General features: G+C 32.5%; 2 protein-coding genes across 5 annotated transcripts in view; one reads left to right on the top strand and one right to left on the bottom strand.

The window, feature by feature from the left end:
- Positions 1-6,699: 6,699 nt before the first annotated feature.
- On the bottom strand, positions 6,700-22,343 carry Cpsf6 (cleavage and polyadenylation specificity factor subunit 6). 4 transcript variants are annotated; one of them, XM_085196661.1, is made up of 14 exons: positions 22,189-22,343; positions 21,870-22,079; positions 17,107-17,322; positions 16,482-16,593; positions 15,399-15,622; positions 13,535-13,729; positions 12,950-13,046; positions 11,736-11,840; positions 11,440-11,537; positions 10,301-10,579; positions 9,763-9,968; positions 8,931-8,978; positions 8,482-8,580; positions 6,700-8,304 (listed from the first exon to the last, which is right to left on the bottom strand). In XM_085196661.1, exons 1-14 carry the CDS (start codon positions 22,252-22,254, stop codon positions 8,118-8,120), a joined length of 2,142 nt encoding a protein of 713 aa, XP_085052787.1. In that variant the 5' UTR covers positions 22,255-22,343; the 3' UTR covers positions 6,700-8,117. The 4 variants fall into 4 exon arrangements, with proteins under 4 accessions (XP_085052787.1, XP_085052788.1, XP_085052789.1 ...); XM_085196662.1 differs by having other exon boundaries at positions 12,962-13,046; XM_085196663.1 differs by having other exon boundaries at positions 15,399-15,604.
- Positions 22,344-22,963: 620 nt separating this feature from the next.
- Positions 22,964-23,907, top strand: part of UBL3 (ubiquitin like 3) — a 110,569-nt gene continuing 109,625 nt past the window's right edge. Inside the window, exon 1 of the mRNA XM_085196660.1 lies at positions 22,964-23,314. Within this exon, the coding sequence (XP_085052786.1) occupies positions 23,285-23,314 (30 nt within the window). The 5' untranslated portion in view covers positions 22,964-23,284. The remainder of the gene's footprint in view (positions 23,315-23,907) is intronic.

The following is a 23,907-nucleotide window of genomic DNA, read 5'->3' as shown; positions in this document are numbered from 1 at the left end:
CTTAACACTTGCTTCCCGCTGTCTACTCTGCTGTCGGATTAAAAAAAACAAACAAATAACTAAAAGATAAATAATTCATATGAATACAACAGCGAGTATAATATAAAAGAAATATAAATAGCTTTAACAGTTTACTAAGCAGACGATGAACGATCGTATGCGAGTGGAGTAAAAAAACATAGATGAATTATCTACACAAGATTGAATCCCTACGCTCCGGTGCTTCGCAGGAAATAGACCCCATCTGCATTCTTCATAAAAACAACCTATGCTATAACTTATAATATAAGAGACGTTCTTGGGATCGTGGATGAGAATCTTTATTTTACTAGAAAACTTTCTATGTTATATTTTCTGTGCTATATACTTTATGTAAGACTTACTTTACATTACACTTTTTCTAATACAGTCTTTATTCTATACCTTTTGAAAAAAATATACATTTGTTACATTTTTATGTATTCTGCATTAAGAAAAGACAGAAAGACTCTCGGAATGTAGTGTTAGATCTCTCCGTTCCAATTAAGACTTTACTAGAACTTTCTTTCTCCACTTTCCGTCGAATTCTAAAGGCATTACGTGTTGAGTGGTGGTATTCATTCATTAAATATATTTTTTTAGTATTTCTATAGTCTACGTTTACCTTATCCCCTAACATACTTCAAGTCCCGTGCATAAGTGAACTAGACGTAGCACTTCTGCCTTCAACTTCGATATATGGACTTGCTTATATAAAAAACAAGAATCAAGATATTTATTGTGTCTAGTTAGAAGAAAAGTTGGTCTCCATCACCTAAACAATAAAACATCAAATAAAAAAACATCGATGATTTCCTCGTAAAAAGTAATTGGGAGAACAAGCTAGTGCTCTTATTAAGTCGATGCCGAATCAAAAAAAAACAAAATATAAGATGGCCAACTATAGTGGCTTTATGTGTACCGTTTGCAACAGAATAAAATCTATACTAAATAAAAATGACTTATTTTTTTTTTGTAATAATAAAAAGTACAACAAATTTATGTTCTGTAAAATGGACGTATATGTAACATATCATTGTTTAATCAAAGTATAAATATTAAAATCCAAAACCTCCAGAATTCGGTAGAAAGTTGGAAGCGGAGTGTCTTAACTCTTACCACCCACTGCCTACCCTGCTACATGCGGGATATAGTGAGAAGCTGAAAAAATATATATATTTCTTTCCCAAATAAAAATCTTATGTACTGACAATGCAGATAATTCTACAATTATAAACGACGTCTAAGACTTTAGAATTATTGTTCTTAACTTTGTATAAGGACAAACTTATGCTCATAAAATAGACACCAGGAGCTAGTACAGACACTTTCTCATAGTAAATGATCAAATAACACAAACAAACATTAAATATCCCTCGAGAGATTGTAGATAATTCAGCTAACGAACTAAACATATTAAAAGTTGGATAGTTACAACTCCTAGATGTTTCTAACGGTACACCACACCTGTCCCGGCAAACAAGCGACGTTCATTATTGGAAACAACCGTTCAACTTCAGACAATATTGGGACCGAGATAGCTATGGAATCTTTATATTTTAAAAATTTATATATACATAGATATAAATTCTATGTATTTGTTTGTTTTAACAATATATATAGAATGTAACGCGGTCGACTGTATATTAATATTATAAAGCGGTTAGTTATAGCAGTTAGTTTGGTTAAACTCTCAAGAACGACTGGCTCGAATTAAACAAATCCTAAAGATTCTCTATCTTACAAAATAACGATTTTACTTACATATTTTTACCAGCTTGACGCTGTACCACACAGTAGGGTAGACAGAAGGAACCTACTATTAAGACACTTCGTTCCCCACTTTTTGTCGAATTCAGGAGGCATTGTTGAGTGGCGGAACTCAACGCTGCGCTTTGCCTCGACACCAGAGCGAAGAAATGGAAATATAAACGTAAATAAATATTTCACTTCCTCGAGTGGGGAACGAACCCACGACCAGTTGCGTTTACACTCACACGTTGTGCCCTCGCGCCACGACTGGCCTCTACTCTCACTTATACTCATTATTAATAAAAAATACAAATGTCTATATTATTCTAGACAAAATCACTTCTCCTATATTAGTATTTTCTTTCTACATATAAATTAGTATCAATAACAAAATGAATCACATTAATAACACCGTACAAATAACGGTGACCTACGCGGGTCTACAGGTCGTTACCACAAAGCGAAGAATAAACCGTCCAGTATTTGATTTTTTAGAAATACCTTTTGTTATTTTATCTATCGCTGCAATTTATCAAATATATTCTGTATTAGAAAATATTATTTACGAGTACGTCTTGCATTGAGAGTGATTAATGGAAAAATATGAGACTTGTAACATATCACTCCCTGTACGATTATTTTTGACCATGAACGAGGCTAGACAAGCTGATATTATCCACTTTCGGAATGTATTACAATATAGCTTCTCAGTCACTCAGAGTGACACGTCACTACATTAATATCCCGACATATAATGTTTGAGAACTTAGATTATCTCGTCAAAATATTGAAGAGAGTTTACAAAATCCAAATGCTGTTATTCACAGGTCGTAAAACAAATGAAAATGTAATAAAACTAACTCGCCGCGATATAAACGTCGGGCACGATATAAGCCCCGGTATAAAGAGTCAGTCAACCGCGAACCACTGGGTATTATATGACCATTATAAAGTAAAAGGTAGAATGTTTGACAATTGTTTGCCAATCGCTTTGGTCAATGAAAAATAATTCGATTTTTATTGTATTTGTAATAAAGTTTTTAATGAATTTGGTTTTGTATTTTTTTATTTTTTTCGACGTAGCAACAGAATAAATCTTATCTTATCTTATCTTATCTTCTGTTATATTTAAATGATGTTCTAAAAAAAACTCTACTTTTGCACATATTGAATATAGTAGTAATATGAGGTCTCTGGAGTTATCACCAAAATACATTTAAAGTTATATAATTAAAAATAACAATAACGAAGTAAGAATACTTCGTTATTGTTTACTTTCAAAACTCTTATCAGGCAAAATAAATCTAAAGGTCAAGATATTCTGTCCTCACGACTCGTCCTTCTGCCTCTAAATTAATTACATTTACCAATTCAATCAATAATATTAATAAACCTTGTATTTTCCTTTATGGCCTCTCAAAGTTAAACATTCCGTTAACAAAGTGAGCTTTTAACTAATTTCATTACTGTTATCAATCTGCATCTTCGGGTCCTGGTGGGGAGATAAAGATCGTAAAATTAATGGACCGAATCCATTAAACATTTCGCGTTTCACGACTTATAATAAAGTCAACATAAACGTTGGGCTTTTGGAATTCACAGTTAATTTTAAAGCAAATGGGCGGTGGAACGTACGTAGAGATGTAGGCTGTTTCGCTTTGAGAAGGAAATTAGGGACAGCCGCTGTACAAACCTTTTGCATTATTCTTTTTTATGTATATTTTTTGTGTATATGAATATTCTAGCACATGCTAATTTTTGAGTTATTTTATGTAATTCAAATATTATAAATAACCGTACGTAAGTATGTTTATGAGAAACTAGCATTATATAAAATTATTATAATTTTAATTATATTAGGTAGACTACCAGCTTCCCAGCGTGTCAGTTGACTTCATATCACTTTGCCGTATTTAGTTGAAAAATAAATAAATATAATTGTTTAACCCAGATTTATTATATACTCGTACACTTCGCAAACAAAAGAGCATTTTTTAACAATAGCTTCTTACATTTTACACGATCAAAATAATTTGAAAACTTTGGATTTAAGTCATGTCAAAACGGTAATTATACCATATTTGAAGACAAAAATAAAAAGTTTTAACGAGTTTGCTGTAACATCAGTTAGAGAAGATTAATTTATTTATAATCGGAGGCCGTCCAGCGATACTTGTTTAAATTTATAATTGCGTGTTGTGATACTTGGAAGAGATTTTTTATTAGTCATGACTGGGAAAAACAATTTCTTGTTAAGCTTTAATTTTTTCTGTAATAACCTTGGAAAATGATTTTTGTTTCTACCTACGTGAACTTCAACATTCCAATCTATTTGTAGTTTACAATCTTTGCGTAGGAGTTCCCACTAAACGAGTCAGTCAACTGAAAACCGTATTTTAAATTTAAATGGGAAATGCGGATTAAACAAGTTCTAAGCCTTAAAAGCTACATTCTGATGGAAAAGTTTTAATTCATAACTGTACCTAATGGATATTTAGTTTGCTTACATATTTTTGTCTGGAAAATGATTCTACTAAGTATTTATAAGAATTAAAAATTCACTTACAATATTTCCCTTATAAAATTTATGTCAATATCTCTATTTAGACGGTTTCCAAAGACGCGAGTTCAAATTTTTATACGTATTCTTAATAATTATCTATTAAATTTTTCATTTAAATATTTATTTTCTCGGGTGGAAATCGAACCCCCAACCAGTCGCGTTTACAGTCACACGCTTGTGCCCCTGCGCTACGACTGGTCTTAAACTTTCCACTACTTTAAAGAAGCATAAAATAATACCTTGTATAAAATGCATCTCATTTTTTATATATATTCCTAATATAAAGCAACTCATAAAAAAAACATATTTAGGTATTTTTATAGGTAGGTTTTTACATAAAAAAAATATCTCACCATTTCCAAGGACCAATCAAACAAAAAACGTACGCATAACCTTACATCCTAATATTTACGTTACATAAGACACTTCCGTAACTTGTATCGTTATTTATTTCTTTCCGCGTTCAGTTTTGCAGAATATAATTTCTATCCTCGAGCCTCTGCACACGTCCCGAGCGTCCTCAGTACGGACCATTAAACATTTATAGGTGCTATCAACCGTATTTTCAAACTAGTTTTCTCATTATAATAAATACAAATACTACATAAATAATACCAGTAATACTATATAATACTATATAAATTTGTTGCATGTATAGATATATAATGTGATAAAAGATTTTTTCAACAAGTATTAATAAACTACAAAGGAATAAGTATTTAACTTATTTAACAATAAATATTTTCTTACGCCTTTTTTACAAAAAAAAGACATGGCAAACGAGCGTCCGTGTCACCTGACCGTAAGTGATCACCACCAAAGGAGCTGCAGGTACGTTGCCGTCCTTTAAGGCGAATATAGACGCGGTTTTTGAAGGTACCCCAAGTCAGGTCAAACACTGCCGCAGGTTATCCTTCTCACAGTTGCGTGGCGCGTGGAAGGAAGTTCCTATGAAACGGCACAGTAGTAGCGTGCCACGTATCCAGATGGTGCGGATGGTATTTAAGTTTGTGGCGTATTGTGCGGTTAGAGAATTCGACAACAGGTAACAGGTCAAACAGTTCCCCAGAACACTGCCCAAGATAAATGCGATCGAGAACGCACAGTGAAGAGACGTCTCTACGCCAAACCAATATACCCTTTCACAGTTCATTGGAACCCCAACGAATCGAACGTCTTTACATTGCATTCGATCAAATGGGTCAAGCTAATAGGGGTGTACCAGCCCAGAGATGAGAACAGTGCTTCATATGGATCTGAACCTGGACCTTATACAAGGCCAAAGGAAACATTCCCGAGGGATGCCTCAACAGAAGACAAGCTTATTTCGGCACTGGCGGACGTTTTCTCGAGAAAGATTTGTGCGGCCGGAGTAAACAGCGTCCGCTGTGCTCCAACACGTCATTGATATGCAGAAGGAACAGTCTAAGGGACAGTGAGCTAACGAAGTCTACAAAGAAATAAGCATTTAATTGAATAATTAATTTACTTCTTTTACCTTCAAATATTGAGAAGTTTAAAAAATAATGTATAATAAAGATGAAAAGAGGACGGATTTTATAAAGTATCGTTGCCTGATAAAAGTTTATCAAAGTACACGCGTACAGAAGGCGCTGTGAAACTTAATTTATAAGTTGTTGACCTTTGAACTTTATGTAGCGAGAGGGTTTAGATTATAAGGATGAATTAAAACTTTCCTTCCTGGTACTAAGTAAGATGGTTTCTACTTTGTAATTGTATACCTAGTACCTACGCCTTTACACATTGCTTATAAAATATGTGTACATACGTATATTTTCAAAGAAGCAAGGAAATAAAAGTTCAGTAAGAGACTCGGTGGTTTATTTTGTTACAACAGTAAATAATGGATATCAATTATGCATTTTTTAATAAAATATTTATTTTGATTTTTCTTAATGAACCTAAAAAAATCATATACACATTTTCTTGCAAATTCGTAATGTTTTGTTATTTTCATTTCTATATTTAACAATGTTCTTGTCCAACAATCGTATTGAGTAATAATTTTAAATATTTAAGACTAGGTGGTTATTGGATTTAGATTTATATACATAAATTATTGTACGGCATTCCGGAATTCGGCGGAAAGTGAGAAACGAAGTGTCCCAACACTAAGTTTCCTGTCTACCCTGCTGTGTGCAGGATACAGCGTGAAGCTGAATTATTTTGTTATAAATTAATGATCTAAAAAGAGCTTCCATTAGAAACGGAAACATTTTATTTAATACCAAATAAATCATACTTGAAACATGTACTTTATTTATAATCCAAATTGTAAAGCAATTATCAACTGTATTCAATCAAAAGAAGCAAAGTATGAGAAAGGGCAAAATAAAACAATAAAAAATGATACATCCATTTATTAAGGAAATAAAACCTAAAAATTATTTCAAATGTATGGCGCTCCATACTGGATATCTTACAACTAGGGTCCTAATTAACAGCTAATTACACCTAATGCATTTCAACTGAACACCATTCAATACATATATAGATTTACAACAACTATTTTAAATACCACACAAAAATCGCAAGTCCGTAACGGGAGTGTAACAATTAAATGTGTTCAATAATAAAAAAAAAAACACTATGCATTGTTTTTGCGGCATTGAATTCCGCCACTCATAAAATATATTTTTTATATGAAATTTATTTGATTTTTTTTTAAAGCCTGCAATGTACAAAAGTGGAGAACGGTTTCTGACACTAGGTTCCCCCCTCTCCCCTTAACTCATTTTGCTTTAAATTAAAAAAAAGTTATAACACTCGTCATTAAAATGCAATATAAAATAAATTTGGTGTCATAAATGGATTTGACGGTGGAATGTTGTTCATTTTCCAAAATCAATTCAATATTTATATTTTGAATAAAAATAATAATAATATAATCATAAATATAAGACTTTAAGGCTGTGTATGTTTTATATTTCATTAAAAGATATTTTGGGACATAGGATATCTTTTAACGACATGAATAAAACAGAAAGAAAAAAATACCAAAAGTCCAGTTGCGAGTTAAATTTAAATTTGAGACAGCCGTGGCGCAACGGCACAATTTCCGGCTGTAAATACGATTGTGGGTTCGAGCATCATTAGAAAGAATGAAATGTTTTTATTTATCACCTTACTCTCGTTGCGAGAGTCTTGCCACTCAACACGCAATGTCTTGAAATTTGAGCGGAAAATGGGAAATGAAAAAGGTTCCCTGTGCCTAACTTGCTATATAAAAAAAAAGTTTATATTGTCGTAATCTTGAGAATTGTAGGTTGTAATATTATTAGTTTTATGACAAATTTTACAAAAATCTCATATCAAATATTGAAACACATTCTTAATTATTTCATACGAATTTTATGTCACGAATTATATTCTTAACCATGTCATTTTTTAAACAAATACTTTTAATAGATTTTTCCAGTGAATACTACAAAAAGGGGAACGTTTACAATTCAATGGCATCTAAGCAAAATTCCATATACGTATTTTACAACTTACAAGTCCACGGTGTATCCCGCACAAAGCAGAGTAGGCAGAGGGGACCTAGTGTTAAGTCACTCAATTACACAATCACCACCCGATTTCCAAGACATTGCGTGCCGCAGACGCTGAGCCACACCAGCCTCAAATATACAAAACTATTACCATTACAAAAGTAATTATAATAGTATGAAAAGTATGGAACTTCAACAGAAGCAAATTAATATATTACAAGTGGACATGGACATTCATTTAGAGACCCCTGAACAACTTGCTACCAATAATGCTAGTGTCGCGCGTCGCGGCGGTGGTCGCGCTCGCGCTCGCGGTCGCGGTCGGCGGGAGGCGGGTCGCGGTCGCGGCGCTCGCGATACCGCTCGTCGTAGTAGGGCGCGGCGGCGGCGCGGCTCTTGGCGCCCGCCGCGTCGCCGGCGCCCGCCTCCGCCACGGGCTCCACGGGCGACTTGCGCGGCCTGTAGTCATTCATATAATTCATATTTTGTATGATTGTTAGAAAAGGTAAATAGTTATGGTTACCCTGAATGTAAACAATCACACTTTAACAATCCTACGACTAATTAAATGATATCTTTTGAAAATGAAACAATCACATCGTTATATGTCGTTTTATTTATTAAATAGAGTATTACCTTTCTTCTCGACTATGTCCTCTATTATAATGGTCAGTACGTTCCCGATCCCTTGACCTGGAGCGATCACGTTCACGCTCACGATAATCTCTATAATACCTAAAAAAAGAAAAACATTATTAAAATTTTAACAATTGTGGCACAGCGCCTGATTGTAGACGCGACGGTTATGGTTTCAACTCCATTCAGAATAGTAAAGTATTTTTATTTTCTCACTCTGGTAAAAAAGATGAAATGTTGAGTCCATCACTCAATTTGCAATGTCTCTAAGTGTAAGTGTTAGCTATTCCGTCTGCCTATCCTGCTATATAAAGAATACAGTGTGAGAGGTAAAAAAATATTAAAAAACAAGAAAAAAACACGAATTTATGTATCAGATTGTCTGTCTTTATGTCTGTTAAGTATTATTTACACACATATATTAGACTATTCTAATAACAAAGCCTTACGTATCACGGTCGCGTTCACGATCGCGGTCCCTCGACCTTTCCCTGTACCTGTAATCAAGTGATTACAATCAATGTACTTCATTTCTAACTACTAAAGTGACTAAGGCTACTTAAGAGCCATTTAACCATTACTTTAAATTGATTAATTTTATGAGCCCTCAAATTGTCTTTCTGATATTTACAATGTTTTAATTCTCATATATTATTTTTGAAATGTGTTGTTATAAACATAACCCATCGCTATTCGCTCCTCACCTCACACAATGTTGTACATCAACCTTTAACGTATGACGTAATTTATGGATGGCCACTTTTGAGATAAAAAGAAGTTATAAGAAAATAAGTATTTTGATAGTTTCAACACATGATTTAGAGGTAGACGGTAATGAAGGCTATATTAGAATAAATAATATTTACATTATGACTAAATATATGTATAGAAAATACTCGCAAAATAATTTATCGATTATAATTGTACCATACAATAAAACAGACAACAAGACAAGACTATTAAAGAAACGATAAATAAATTATATTGTGTCATGTTGTATAAATAAATAAAATAAAGTAGTATAGTTAAAAATACAAGAAAGTGTTGTGTAGTATCCTTTGACATGCAGATAAAACAGCGATAAGTCAAACAGTGTATTTAAACAAACCAATATACTCATTTGTATTATTTAAATGAAAATATCGTATAGTATAGTGTATAGTAACGGGAAACACGGGAATGGAAATGTCCTCGTTTCTCACTGTATGAGAGAAAAGCTTTTCTTCTGTTATGAAATCGGTTAAAAAGCAAATGCCAAAAAGGGAATTCTTGTTGGTTTACCTGTCCCTGTCTTCCCGGTCACGCGACCTATCCCTATACCGGGATGCAGACCGGTCCCGTCGTCGCGGAGCGCGATGGTGTGCGCGAGCGTCGCGTTCCCTGGAACGGGAACGTCGCCTTTCCCCACCGTAAGACTTCGTTTCTACACCGTGCAGCGTGTCTTGAAGGGATGATATAAGGATCTTGCAGCGGTCGTCATGAGCCACCTGTGTAATTTAGTAATAATTTAAATATTAAAACATGTTACTTATTTGTTTTTACACTTTTTAGGTAAATAAACATATTTAAAGATTTATAAAATGTTTAATGTAACAAATATGATATAGCCTCGTGAATACTGACCAAGCACTAACTTTTTTAACTCATATTAGTAGAAATGAAGTACATTCTTATCGAACAACGAGTTTTTTTTTGTTTTTAGCGTTATATAGGGAAATTGAAGTTCGGCCTTTATGAGGAGCGATTTTCGACTCTTACTACGTTCAAATTTTTATATGTTCCAAAACATGTTACTTATAGTAAGCCGTATGAGTAGTACCTTGCTCTGCTTGATGAGCGATATGGCGGTCACGAGCGTCTCAATGGCGGATGCGTACTCGCCAGCGGCCGCGTCGCTGACGGCGCGCGCGATGGCGCTGGACGACACGGTGCGGTTGCGGCTCATCACCTCCTCGAACTCCGCCTCGCTGATGGCGGGGAGCGCGTGCGCGTGCGGCGCGTGTGGCGCGTGCGCGTGCGGGTGCGGCGCGTGAGGAGGCGCGTGTGGGCCTAGCGGCGCGGGGTGGTGCGCGGGCCGGGGCTCCGCCGGTGGGTAGTTCTGTGTCAGTGTACGTACGTTCAAACACTATTCACAAACTTTGTTTGTGTCTCCATGTGTAAATACATTAGTCTTGCACTAAACAGTAAATACATATGAATCCAAATATACATATCCATTGATACGTTGCTATAAGTTATCATAAGTTAATACTTTCCGTAAGGTTCCAAAGTATAATGATCCAAAGAAAGTATCGCAAACATAAAATGACACATTGTTAGTGTCAGAGTTAATTCTGATGAGTACTGTGGATTACACCAAAATGATACGAACGAAGGGGATATCTGACTCAATAAGATTTCTTTAATTGGATTAGTAAGTTCCAATAAACGAACAACTAAGCTTCATAATATTAATATAAAAAAGTAACAAGTAACGAAAATGGAACTTTTGAATAGACTTAGATACAATATTTCTATATTGTGCGCCACGATGGCTTCTGCCGTCACAAGAGTACAATCATATGACTGTAACGTCACAGTTGTGGGTCCCATTCCCACTTGAGGAATGTATTATTATTTATTAATGTAGGAATGCTAAAAACTCAAATTCAAACTCTGACTAAAATAGAATATTAGTGTGAATGACACAAGTGTATTGGTATAAGAGGGGAAGCAACACGGGAAGCAAGCCATAAAATTGTTACCCAAATCTTAAATTAAATAAATAGTATTTTTGGATCTTACATTGTTTATATACTGAAATACGGAACCTACATTGGATATTTTCATTTCTAGTGCAGTTTCAGAAAAGTGGGGAAAAGAGTGTCTTAACACTAGTTTCCCTCTGCTTTCCCTGCCATATCCGGGATACAATGTAAGGCTAACATAAAACAAAAAGACAATATAAAACAAGTTTACCGCGGGAGGTCTTCCATAGGGTTGCCTAGCGCCGGGCGGCGGGCCCTGCGTTGGTGGCGGCGCTCCGTGAGCTGGGTGACCGTACGGAGCTCCTGGACCTGCTCATATTGGTAACAATTAAAATTAAGCAATTCCGATTATATTGTCATGAATCCCGTTATGTACACGCAACAGTTCGAACTTGAACCAGCATTCAGTATCTCATTTTATGCCACATATTTTTTCGAGCAAGTAGTAGTCTGCTTATAAAAGAACACCCAACACGACTACTTTTATGTAATAGAGATTATGTATACCTTGTGGTGCAGGTTGCGGCGGTTGTACGGCAGGTGCTGGTTGCACCGGCGGCTGCTGATTGAAGAATGCTGGATTCACGTGTGGAGCAGGAGCTCCTCCTACACCTGTTGTTTATAAAATAAATATTAATATTTTGTAGCAGTTTTACGAAATAAAATAAATAAATATGGAGCCCTTTTCTAACTTTTAAATGTTTATAAAATTATATTATGAAACCTAATAAAGTTCATTTTAGCTAAGTTAACAAATAGTTTGACATGCCTTTCGAAAAAATAACATTACATTATAAGGAATCCTTGTGATATAACCAATTTTTTCACACATAGTATTGTTATTTATTCTCATGGGTAGGGAATTACGCCACGTTGCGCCACGACGCCTCTCTGATCTCCAATAAATTATTATAAAATCATATATGTGAAATTGCAATACGTTCTTTTATGTACTTAATATTATTTTCGACTACATTTGCAGTTCCGTATTTCCAAATGTAAACTGACAGCCGACAAAACACTGATAATAATTTAGCGCCACGCTGTCTCCCGCACACAGCACGGTAAGCAGAGGGAGCCTAGTGTTAAGACACTCTTTCTCTATTTTCCGCCAAATTCTGGAGGTATTGCGCACTTTCTAATTATAAATATTTTTTTACTATTACCAAATCCCAAATCTCTCCGTAAATAATAAAACACAAAAAAATAATCAAATAATGTACACCTAATTCTACAACATGCAATTAGTACATAAATAATAGTTCCAAATGCCTCATATTTACCAAATAATGTCTCTTAGAATCATTAATATTTCTATATTCCCCATGCTTGGCGGACATATAATATAGAATACATTGATAAAGTAATATCATAATACACATAAATTAGTAGATTAGGCACATCATTTTATATACAATATATTAGTCTATACTGGCACAGTGCCTGACTGTAAAAATCATTATTATATATTCAATTTTTTGGGAAATATTTTTTTCAGAATTTATTTTCATTTCTTCACTCAGAAAGAGAAAAAAACACACTGTCGTTAATATTATACTAGATTATTACTGTCTCCCTTACTAAATATATATTAGAGGTCGAAATTAACATAAAACGCATATTATATTTAAAAATATACATATTAGTAAACAAATTATACCTCAATAAGCCCCATCATGCTCATCATTCACAGCATACAAAGTATAAAAATTGTGTATTACCAAACAAGTTACCTGGGTGCTGCGGCAGCGAGGGGCGCGGCGGGCCCGCGTGCGGCGGCAGCTGGTGGTGAGGCGGCGGCAGGCCTTGGCCGGGCGGCTGCAAAGGTTTTAAAATAATATGCGTTGTTATTACAAAAAACACAAAATATGTCTGTATAACATGACAAAAATGTAGAAAATAAATAATGAGTGTAAAAGAGATAAAGATATTATAAGTTGATAAGCTCTACTACGCAGATCTATCTCTCTGAATATAAAACTAGGTGTGGACAATTGAAATAACAAAATGGAATGAATCCGGTGGAAAAAGCAGCCAAGAAAAAAGCGGTAACTCATACACTAAATGAAAATTGTCGTTTTATAAAAAAAAAACAAAAAAAGGGAAATTAAAAAAGGAAAAAAGGGAAAATCGCGACAATTTCTCTAGAATATCTCTAATGGTAGCATATTGTATAGATGAATCTGTTCTCCACCGAGTACATGCTGGTCAATGTAGTAAAAGTGGGAACCAGGGAACCAATAATAACCCTCCCTCAGCCTACCCTGTTTTATGCGAAATACAGTGCGAAATTAAAAAAAACTCACAACATGCGGCGGCGGCATCTGATGCGGCATCTGGTGTTGCGGGGGCCCGTATTGTTGCGGGGGGGCCTGCATGTGGTGTGGGCGCGGCCACTCAGGGCCACGGTTGGGGGGACCTGGCGGGCCACCGGGGCCCCCTGGGCCTCCGGGTCCTCCGGGACCGCCGGGCGCGCGCTGCATTTGTGGCGGGCCTTGGAACTAGGGATATAAGAATGGTTTAATGTAATGAGTAATTCCATTCCTTTATCAAGTTATATTATGTACAGTAAGATGGACGAGTCGTGGCTGCCCTGAAGTTAAGCTTTTTGAACTTTTGCGCAGAAACACTCAGAAAAAATATAATCAAAAGTAAGAAGCAGCTTTTTACAGCTAACTTCTGTGGTGGCCCACACACAATCGTCGATCGTACTGTGTATTCAATTTATTTTGCTATTATTTAAAGTTTTTTAGTTACTATCGCATATATTTAAAATACAAGTATTATTTTAAGCAGGTTATGATAGTTATTGTATGTATGATTGAAGCATTTTCGTATGTGTAATCCTCTGACCTCCACAAATTTGTGTTAAAATATTAAAAACTTAAATGAGTGCTGTTATGGTTTTGGTTTCATGTTCTTATATTGATTGGACACCATCAAACGTAATCAGGTTTTATAAATAGGTACGTCAGATATTTTTTACAGATTTTTTGGGAATTGTCATTGAAAATAAAAATGGATATATAAAATAAAACTGAGTACATTCTTAATTCTATCTATTAATATATTCTAACATAAATAATTACAACAATATTAAAAATGTTTAGTTTTAATAATTCACTCAGTTTTATTTAAATTGTATGTATCTTATACAAATTTTCTTAAGTTATTCATATATTTAAATTTATGTTAAAAAGGATTTTAATCACCTTTTCCAAGTAGTCCAGAAATGCCTTTCATGAAATAAACGTAACATATTAGTGTTATAAATCAATATTGAAATTAGGAAAATAAAGAGAGGAAATAATATATAAAAATGTCAGGAAAAACGTGTAATTGAATTAAGTCGATATTGGTAAAAAATATGACCATGACCTTTTATGAAGAACAACAAAGATTCTTTATAATGAAGTTACATGAAAATTTGACATAGAATAATGTACAAATATATAAATTTATCAGATTGTTGACTTTATATTTAAGACAAAAACTCAAAAACCATAACAGTTAAAAATGTAAACGTGCGGAATGGCATGGAGGCGTAGCATAGTGAAAATTATAAACGTATCAACATTGAATCTAATCCCGAAAATTACAAACGCATAAAGCTGTTTATGAGTAGATAATAATAAAACAGTACTAAGTAATAATCAAACAATATAATAAAAAGAATACACTGTACTTAAACTACGTACTACACAGTACTTAAATAGAAAAGTATAAATAATGACCTTATGATCTACTATACCTCTATCTACTATACTATACAGATATAATAAAACTGGAGGCTATTTTCCAAGATAATGCAAAGTTGCAGGTCATAACTAGTATACTTTAAGAGTAAGAAAGCTTAGAAAAGTTTTGAGCTTAAAACACGTAACATTTATAAATCTGCAGAGAGAAAATAATCTCAACAAATGTCTCATCACTCATTGCTACAAAAAATACAGATATATCAACAATTAATTTAAGTAATGAATTATTTACTAAAATAATTATAATAACAAGGGAAAAAAATGCATGCAAAAATGTGTGTATTAGTACTGTGATCATCAGTGGGGACAAAAGACATATGCAGAGACCGTTTGGCATTTCGTTTTAATTATAACAGTAAGAGTAAAGCGTAAAGCTAAATCAATCAAAAAAATTAACATCACTTGTATCTACCTGCATGGGAGGCCTATGCTGCGGCGGACCCTGGTGCGGCGGGGGGCCTTGGTGCTGCATGTGGTGTGGCGGGGGGCCCTGGTGCTGCGGCATGTGGTGCGGACCGTGCGGGCCGGGGGGCGGTCGTAGCTGGCCAGGGCCTGCCATCATCATGCGCGGCCCGTTAGGTCCACCGCCCGGCCCACTTGGGCCCCCTCCGAAGAATTCTGGGGAACGACGCATTGCTGTGCGTTGTTAGTATGTCTTTTTTTTGAAAAAAATATAATGATGCCTATATTTGGTGTTCTCTTTTTTCGTTGGGACTTATAATTTGAATTTAATACAGATTGTGTTTTAGAATCTAGTCGGCAAAAGGCTGTATAGTTAGTGATGTAAATATAAATAATATTCCAATTGTAAGCTTAAAAAAAATTGTAATACAATGTGGGACTAAGGTCCTACTATATTTGTGCATTACTGATAAATATGAAATGAAATTTTCTATTAACATCAAAAGCTACTTTTTTGAATTTGTATATTAAAAAATATTTTTTCAATATGACGGAAACGTATTTATAAACTGCTCTCTAGCCATAGATCGATTCGATCGATCAGATTTATCTTAAGATTCACCTTTATTGTCGTCTATCGCCCGATGTTAATAATGTATCTCCTATCTCCAGTTAACGTCAATCTTGGATTGTTCGACATTTCTATCCAATCTCTAACCTGTATGCCAATGAAAATGAAGTACTTCGATAACCATTGGCAAGCTAAACTCAAAAAATGGATTGATATTTCAATCTATGGTTGCAATTTATGGATTAGGATTGACTATTAACATCGGGCGTATATCAGCTTTGTGTGCAATAAAGTTTTTCTATCTATCTATCGATCTTAAGATGCCGTTTCCATAAATTATATGTCTACGAATAAAAACGGTATCTGAAGATCGACCTCAGACTTTCGTTGTAATTATAACAACATTTCTCTACATACTTCCTCAAAAAAACTTCCTCAAAATCTTTTATCATGCTTATTTATGTAGTTAAGGTTTACAAATAATACATGTAAAGTAAGTTTCAAAACTAATTTGATATTTACCACCAGGATGTGGTCCAGGTGGACCTCCAGGGTGAGGACCTCTCATTCCTGGATTGCCTGGTCCCGGTGGAGTCGACCTCGTCTTGGATTGACTTTCAAATTGATTGAGTGCCTAAAAATAAAATATAAAATGAAAAATGTAAATTATTTAAAATCTCTTCATTTTAAGATGACTATTGTACTAACTTATTTATATTCCTTACGAGCTTTTGTTTGTTACTATGTATGTACTATAGATTTATTTAATGTTCTTTACAAACTTTTCAGATAATGATTTTATATTTGAATGACCAAATTAATCAAATATGTATTAACTACCAGCTACATACAAAGTTCTCTGAATGGTGTCATATTTTTTATAAATTTATATTTATTCTGAATCTTTAAATTAGTGATATTATTTTATCAGTACATCCCTAAGCATCTTTTGATATGATATTTTATTTTTCAAGATATTTTCCTTCACCGTACTATCACTTAGCATCTGACATTATCTTTGTTTGTTCAAAAGCGGAGTTTGAATCCACAATCATCATATCTTAGACTCTGCTGCGCTACAACAGGTCATTAAAGTTTTATTATTTTTAAAATATAATCGTATTTTCAGATTGTTTTTATTCATTACCTGTTTAGTTGGTAGCGTAACCACGGGGTGCTGGCCGTGGATATCCTTCTTAGGAAGTCGGTCCATTACCATTCTAATGGACTGGTCAGAACCGAGCGAAATGACACAGAACCCTTTGGACTGGCCATTTGCCCTGTTCTCGAAGAACTTGACATCTTGGAAGTCGGTTACGCCAATATCTGCGATCGCGTTAGCAATGTCTTGATCAGTCGCCCACTGGAACATGTAGCCAAAACTCAGGGAAACGCTACGGCGCAAAGCGAAGCGAAATACAAAATACATACTTGACTGTGTCACCAGTGCCTGTGTCGCCTATCTCGACTTTTGTTACGCTTAGGCGCTCATAATTTTAATTATTTAAGCATTTACGCGATTGAATATTTAAAATGTGTCAAACTTTAAACGAAAACCTATATTTACGCTTTATTGTTATCAGTGCTCACAAGTACTCAACGTTCGCAACATTCATACAGTCTTTCAGTACTTTCATATTGGTTTTTAATAGGTGCTATTTTTAAGCAAATTTATTTTTTCCGACAGGAAATCGTTGGGTCGAAAGGAAACAGTTTTGTTGTTAACCAGACTTTTATTTGCATATCACATGTATTTCATTGTCATGTTAATGATATATAGATATTATAGAAAAGCAGTTGACAGTATACTGCAATTAAACAGATTGGACAAAATAAATGGAGTTGGTTCATCAAACAAACAACGAAGAAAGAATAACACAATTCTATAGAAGTAACAAAATCTTATTAACATTAACATTTCATGTTAGGATCTTTAGAATTAAAATGTCGATTTAATCGTATTATATTGCATTAAGACGATATTAGCAGAACAATATTTATAATTATACAATTTATGTTTATATTTTATATGATCAAACATGAGTAACAAAGGAACTCTAGAATTTTCGATACAATGATTTTTTAAAATTAAATATTTACATCATTATATTTGAGTACAGATAGTTATTGCCACATAAATTGAAGCGGTGTATGTATTTAACTCAACTTTTACAGAGACCGCGTGATTACGAACAAGCCAATAAATAATCAAATATATAAGAGCGCATTATGATACAGGATTAACGTAAACTTATTAATTATAGTTAATTACATTAAAATAATAATTCACGACATTTAGGAACAGCCGATATTACAAAGAGTGTATTGGTGTCTATTTTGTCTAAATAAAATCACTGAAGTCATTCAAAATTAGAAACGATTGTTATAATGAAATTATTCTAGATTAACGCATATACAATAAAATGAATATAACACGCAGAAATTAATAATACACACAGACTTTTATTGTAAGTCAATGTACGGAATTACGACAATACTACAATCAGTTACAAGCTTAAAGATATCTTACCTTGCATTAACCTGATAGAAAAAAATGTTAGTCAAAATAAATTAATCAGAATTTTGGTGCAATTTTATTATTTTTATAATAGCATGCGATTTGGCCCAATATTCTGATTATAAAACAAAAGCTGTTTAAAAAAAACGTTAGACAATATCATGTCAAACAAAAAGACACAATGTTTTAACCGCCCTCGTAGTATAACAAGTGTTAGTCATTTCCATCTTTTAAAACAGAATTGATAATATACATATTGGTAAATATTTAATATTATTTTAAACACTGTCTAAGATAATTTCTAAAATTCCAGATATAATGAATTAGTAAGAGTAATATTCAATCTTTTAATTTATAGCAATTCTAGAATTTTAGAGTCCACATTTATTTGTTATAATAAATATCAATGCCAAATAGTTTTTCTGTAAATTACTATTAAAATAAGAGTTAGAAATGTAATTAACATTTCTTTAAAATATCATTTATTAAAGACAAATTGTGTAGTAAAATATACGCTAGCATAATATGAATAAAAAGGAATAATAAATAAATATATACTATAATATATCTTTCATTAATCACAACACTCAATCATACTCAACATCATCCAATACTCATTCTGATTTAATACTTACATAATTAATGACATGGTTAAGAGATATTTACGAGTACTTTCCTGTTAAGGTTTGTATAAAACATGTTAAAAAATATGATTACACTAATCTTTCTACTAAAAGAAGACATAACGGTAAACCTATTAAACCATATGAAAAAAATAAACAATATATACCAAATAAAGTACCAAAATATCACACTGGATGTCTTATTTTAACAATACCTATACATTTATAAAAATGATTTATACAACCCATAACAATTTGTTATGTAATATATAGATAAATATCTCCAAATATTATATTAAAAAATTATATGTGAACTAAAATGTTAAAACAAAATTAACCATAATCTACAATATGCAAGGTGCACTTGTTCGTATAGGTTTTATTTTTTTATAATAGGAGCAATCCATAAATTATTTGCCTCGATTTCATGTTTTTTTATCTTTCTCCAGTCCTTCTCACAATGATTACATTTGTGAAATTTTCAAGTGTGACATCACATATTTTGCAATTTTACACATAGAAATTACTAAATTAAAACAGAAGTTGAGAATCTAATTTCATTCACATCAATTTTAAATTTTACTAATTAAATATTATGTTTTGAAGTATGCATGATGCCACAGAATTTACCCTCTCCACTCTTGTGTCACAAAATGTCACACTTTGTCTACTCCCTCCCTCTCCCTTAACATGTGATATACTTTATGGATGGCCCCAAATGGAATATATGCTCAATAAAAACTTAAATTCCTTGTAAATAATTAGTAATTTGATATGATAACAAAATATTTAAAAAAAGAATTTAAAAATTATGGAGATCAATATTTTATAAATATTAAAGCAAAAACAAGCTTTCATGAATAAACATTAAGCAGTACAGTTTATGTATATGTATATTTTAAAAGTAAAGGTATACTATACAATTTATTTATTATATCATTGCATACTGAAAATGTATCTAAAAAAACTATTTAATAAATTAATCTAGTAAAAAATCCAACTTCACTTGTTTTTGCTTATATATAATTTGATATAGCATCATTATAAGTTTAGTTATGTTTGCCCCATCTAAGCTATCATAATTACAAAACAAAAATAAAAAAACAATAAAGTTGCCCATTTCCATAGTATAATCATTTGCTGACTATGCCTAAACATAACTTTCTATTTCTACATTTTCCTACACAATAACAGTTAGCGAAGTTAACCGGTTACATTATTACCTAAAAAAATATTATTTAACCAACATATACTCACAGGTTAAATATTTGAAAAACTAATACACAATTCACCATTATTTTTATTTGTATAAACAACCTTTTTTTTACACTGTGGGTTTGAATGTCATTGGGGACAATAAATTATTTTTATTTCCTTGCTCTGGTAGCAAAACAATGAGTTCTGCCACTCAACAGAATGTTATGAAAATTGAGCAGTATGTGGGGAGTCAAGGTCTTGAGTTCTTGTTAGGTCTCCCTGCTATGAGCATGAAGCTAAGGTTGATAAATGTCTGTGATAACAATCTACTCAAACAAATACAGTACATATTGTATTATATCTTTATACATATTTGGTATTTCTGAAAGTGTTAAGGATATTTCAAAATAATGAATTAATTCAATTGAACTTAAAAATTAAAAAATAACAAAGTGAAAATTCAACAATGAATATTTTTTAAGCAAAAATGTATTTTACATTACAAGTTTCATCAATCTAAGCTGGAAAATAACCAGTTATTTACATTAAAATAACCTAAAATCACTGATGACTAATTTTGTAATCGGTTAACATCACTAATAACAGTATTCTATCCATTTTACTATTGCAGAAATAAATATGATTTTGAACTCTTCATATGTAGGAGATATCTATATATAAATAATATAAAAATACCCCTAATATAAAAAGATAATGTTGCTATATCAGTCATTTGTGGTTCAAATAGCTTTTAATTAAATATATGTATAGCCAAACATAAATTTTTATATATTAAAATGACCAAAATGTTTTATATTGATATTATATAAAACAAAATGGAACACATCTACTAATAAATAAATAACCAAATGAAAACTTCAAACATTGACACTGGATACTGTCTTGTAACATAAATTATCTTTATAGTGATAACAAAATTATTAATTTACCATGTTTACTTGAATAACTATCTTAACACTGGATTTACATTGTAAACAATTTCAAAACATCAAATTCTAAATCTACAAAGTTGCAGTTCTTAATATAAAAGCTAATACAAAAACTAATACTAAATCCTCTTATTTAAAGCGTTGATTTGAGCTACTAACAAAAATTGTCTTAAACAATATTATATTTTTAAACTGTAATAATTTTTAATCTATTGTAGTGTACAAATAAGTTGTACAAATGGTACAATTTGATATCACAAAACAATGTCAGTATTAAAAATTAATTTAATGGAATATTTTTTTCATAATATACAATTGTTATTAATTTGTGTTAAGTATTATTAATGTTCATTTGGCCATTTAAATATAGGACTGCCATCTACCATGATCACGGTATCAGTTTCAGTCAGTACTATTAATAAAAGAATTAATAACAAAAAAGGAAGAAAAATATTGTATTTATAAGACCTTAAGAAAAATCGATACGCATTTCAGTTATTGTCATATTCTTAATCACAAGATGGCTGTCCTATGAAATATCTGTTTTACTGCAGTAACAGATATTTGAATAACTGTAAATCCTATATTTACATATTAATCTAATAGAAAATCAGGTACAAACCCAGGTAAGGTTGCCGACGTAAAGTTGGAAGCGGCGGCCATGATGTCCGTGGTTAGAAGAGTTGTTGTGGTAAGGAGCAGCCCCGTTGGTTTCTTCTGGAGGATGAGGATGTTGAGACACTGAATTTGGTGGTCCATCATCATCAGGCTTCGGTGCCGGTGCTGCTATAACGTCGTCGTACAGGTCAACATTCTCTCCTCCAAAATCATCCTGAAAGCCGAGTCATTATACAACTTGTTAATATATTTAACACTCCAAAAGTGTTTTATTATTGTTCCTTGGAATATAACAACAATTATAAAATAAAATATTTACTTACTTGTCTATTAAAATCTGATTCAATATCATCGGCGTATAAATCTATATCCACGCCTCCATCCGCCATTTTGCGAATTGAAAAACGATGGCGGCGTATGAGACATGAGCAGTGGCGTACCTACCGAAGCTTGCTTACATTATTTTCTAAAAGTTGCCATTTCAAATTTAGAATAAAACGGTAGTCCATCTCGAAAATCTTTAAAACCCAATATTATATTTTTATATTTAAAATAAAATCATTTTAGCTTTGAAAGTAACTTTAATATTATTTTATTTTACTTTATACAGCATTGCAACTTATTATATTATACTTAACTATATAGTAAACTGACTAGCAGATGATATTACCTATATTTATTTCTGGTAAGATGTATAAGTAGTTTTTAATTGTGAATGCTATAATTAAATATATACATATGTTAGTAATACTAACATTATTTTAGATATTATCTTATTGATTATGATTTCTATTTGTATTTTGATATTAAATTTTTTAAAATTTTGGCGTTTTACAAAATGTTAAGCTAATAAAATTCTTCTGATAATTCTTTATATCATCTTCTATGCAAAAGTAAAATCATATTATTTTTATATTAAAATTATCATTTGTATAAAATAAATTTAATGACATCTATATTACGTTTTGCTAACGAAATTACCACAAGGTACATAAAATTCGTTCGTACGTTCGTAAAAAGTAACGGAGTGCTGCCATCTTGTAGATAGCTTTACAAACTAGTAAATAGAATATACATACGAGGGACGAGAGGGGAAGCAGCAACTATCCCTCGCCATTTTCCGTCAACCTCAATCAAGTTTGCTTCTGTCAGTCGCTGTGTTTGTGTGTTGTGATATGAAAAATTATTTGTACCGATGAATCTAAATGGGAAATTGTGCTGATTACGACGCCAAACGATGGCTCGGTTATTGTGTTTATAGTTTTAATGCGACGTTCTATCTGTGATGATGGCCGAGTGATTGATAAAGTGAAGTGTTTTGTGTCGTATGCTGGGCTGCCGCAGCAACATTGAGCTCCTTTCTTTGGATAAATCGTCCTCAAGACGACGTCGGGTAGAGGGACTGGAAGGTGACGCACCATGTCGGCCAAAAACATTCCAGGAGATAAGGTAATTATTAACTTGAACATTACAATTAATTTATAATGATTTTTTTTGTTTATTTTTTATGCCATCTCCTTTCTCTTATTGAGACGTGATTGATCGCAGGCAAAATTTGTCTTGGCTACGTGTGAATTAAAATTCATTGCTTTAATGATATGTATAAGAGTGTCATTAGTGAAAATTCGTACATATTTTGATATGTATTAATAGAAAACAAATCTGTATAACTTTGACCTACTTATGATAAAAAGTTAATTCTCAATAAAATTAATTAATAATTGTGAGTTATTTTCTTTTCAGAAACAATAAATTATATAAAAGTGATAAGTGATTTCAGAGAATCGGTAAAAGTATATACAGTATCATCTATATTATAGTGCAGGAACTGCTAATCCTGCTAGAATTCTTAAATCATTCAAATAAATAACAAAATTTATTGTCAATATTTTAGATATTTTATATAAATATTTTCGTTTGTTAGCTTTTTTATTATACAGTAAGATATTTTCTCATATTTATAATCATATATTATTCTTTCATATGTTTTATGTATATAATTTGAAAAATAATAACAAAATTGACTTGACCATGGCATATCC

Source organism: Heliconius melpomene, chromosome 13 (assembly GCF_056956725.1).
Source record: "Heliconius melpomene rosina isolate 202511_hmr_F chromosome 13, ASM5695672v1, whole genome shotgun sequence".
Lineage (NCBI taxonomy): Eukaryota > Metazoa > Arthropoda > Insecta > Lepidoptera > Nymphalidae > Heliconius > Heliconius melpomene.
The sequence above is the reverse complement of the archived record's forward strand: the minus strand, read 5'-3'. Positions and strand labels throughout refer to the sequence as shown.

Excerpts from the sequence above, each read along its gene's own strand:
- Cpsf6 (XM_085196661.1), bottom strand. The coding sequence starts at position 22,254 with ATGGCGGATGGAGGCGTGGATATAGATTTATACGCCGATGATATTGAA. Across the intron at positions 11,538-11,735 it reads GCCGCAACCTGCACCACAAG|GTCCAGGAGCTCCGTACGGT; the intron begins GTATACATAATC and ends CAATATGAGCAG. Across the intron at positions 8,581-8,930 it reads CGTGAACGCGACCGTGATAC|GTATTATAGAGATTATCGTG; the intron begins GTAAGGCTTTGT and ends TTCTTTTTTTAG.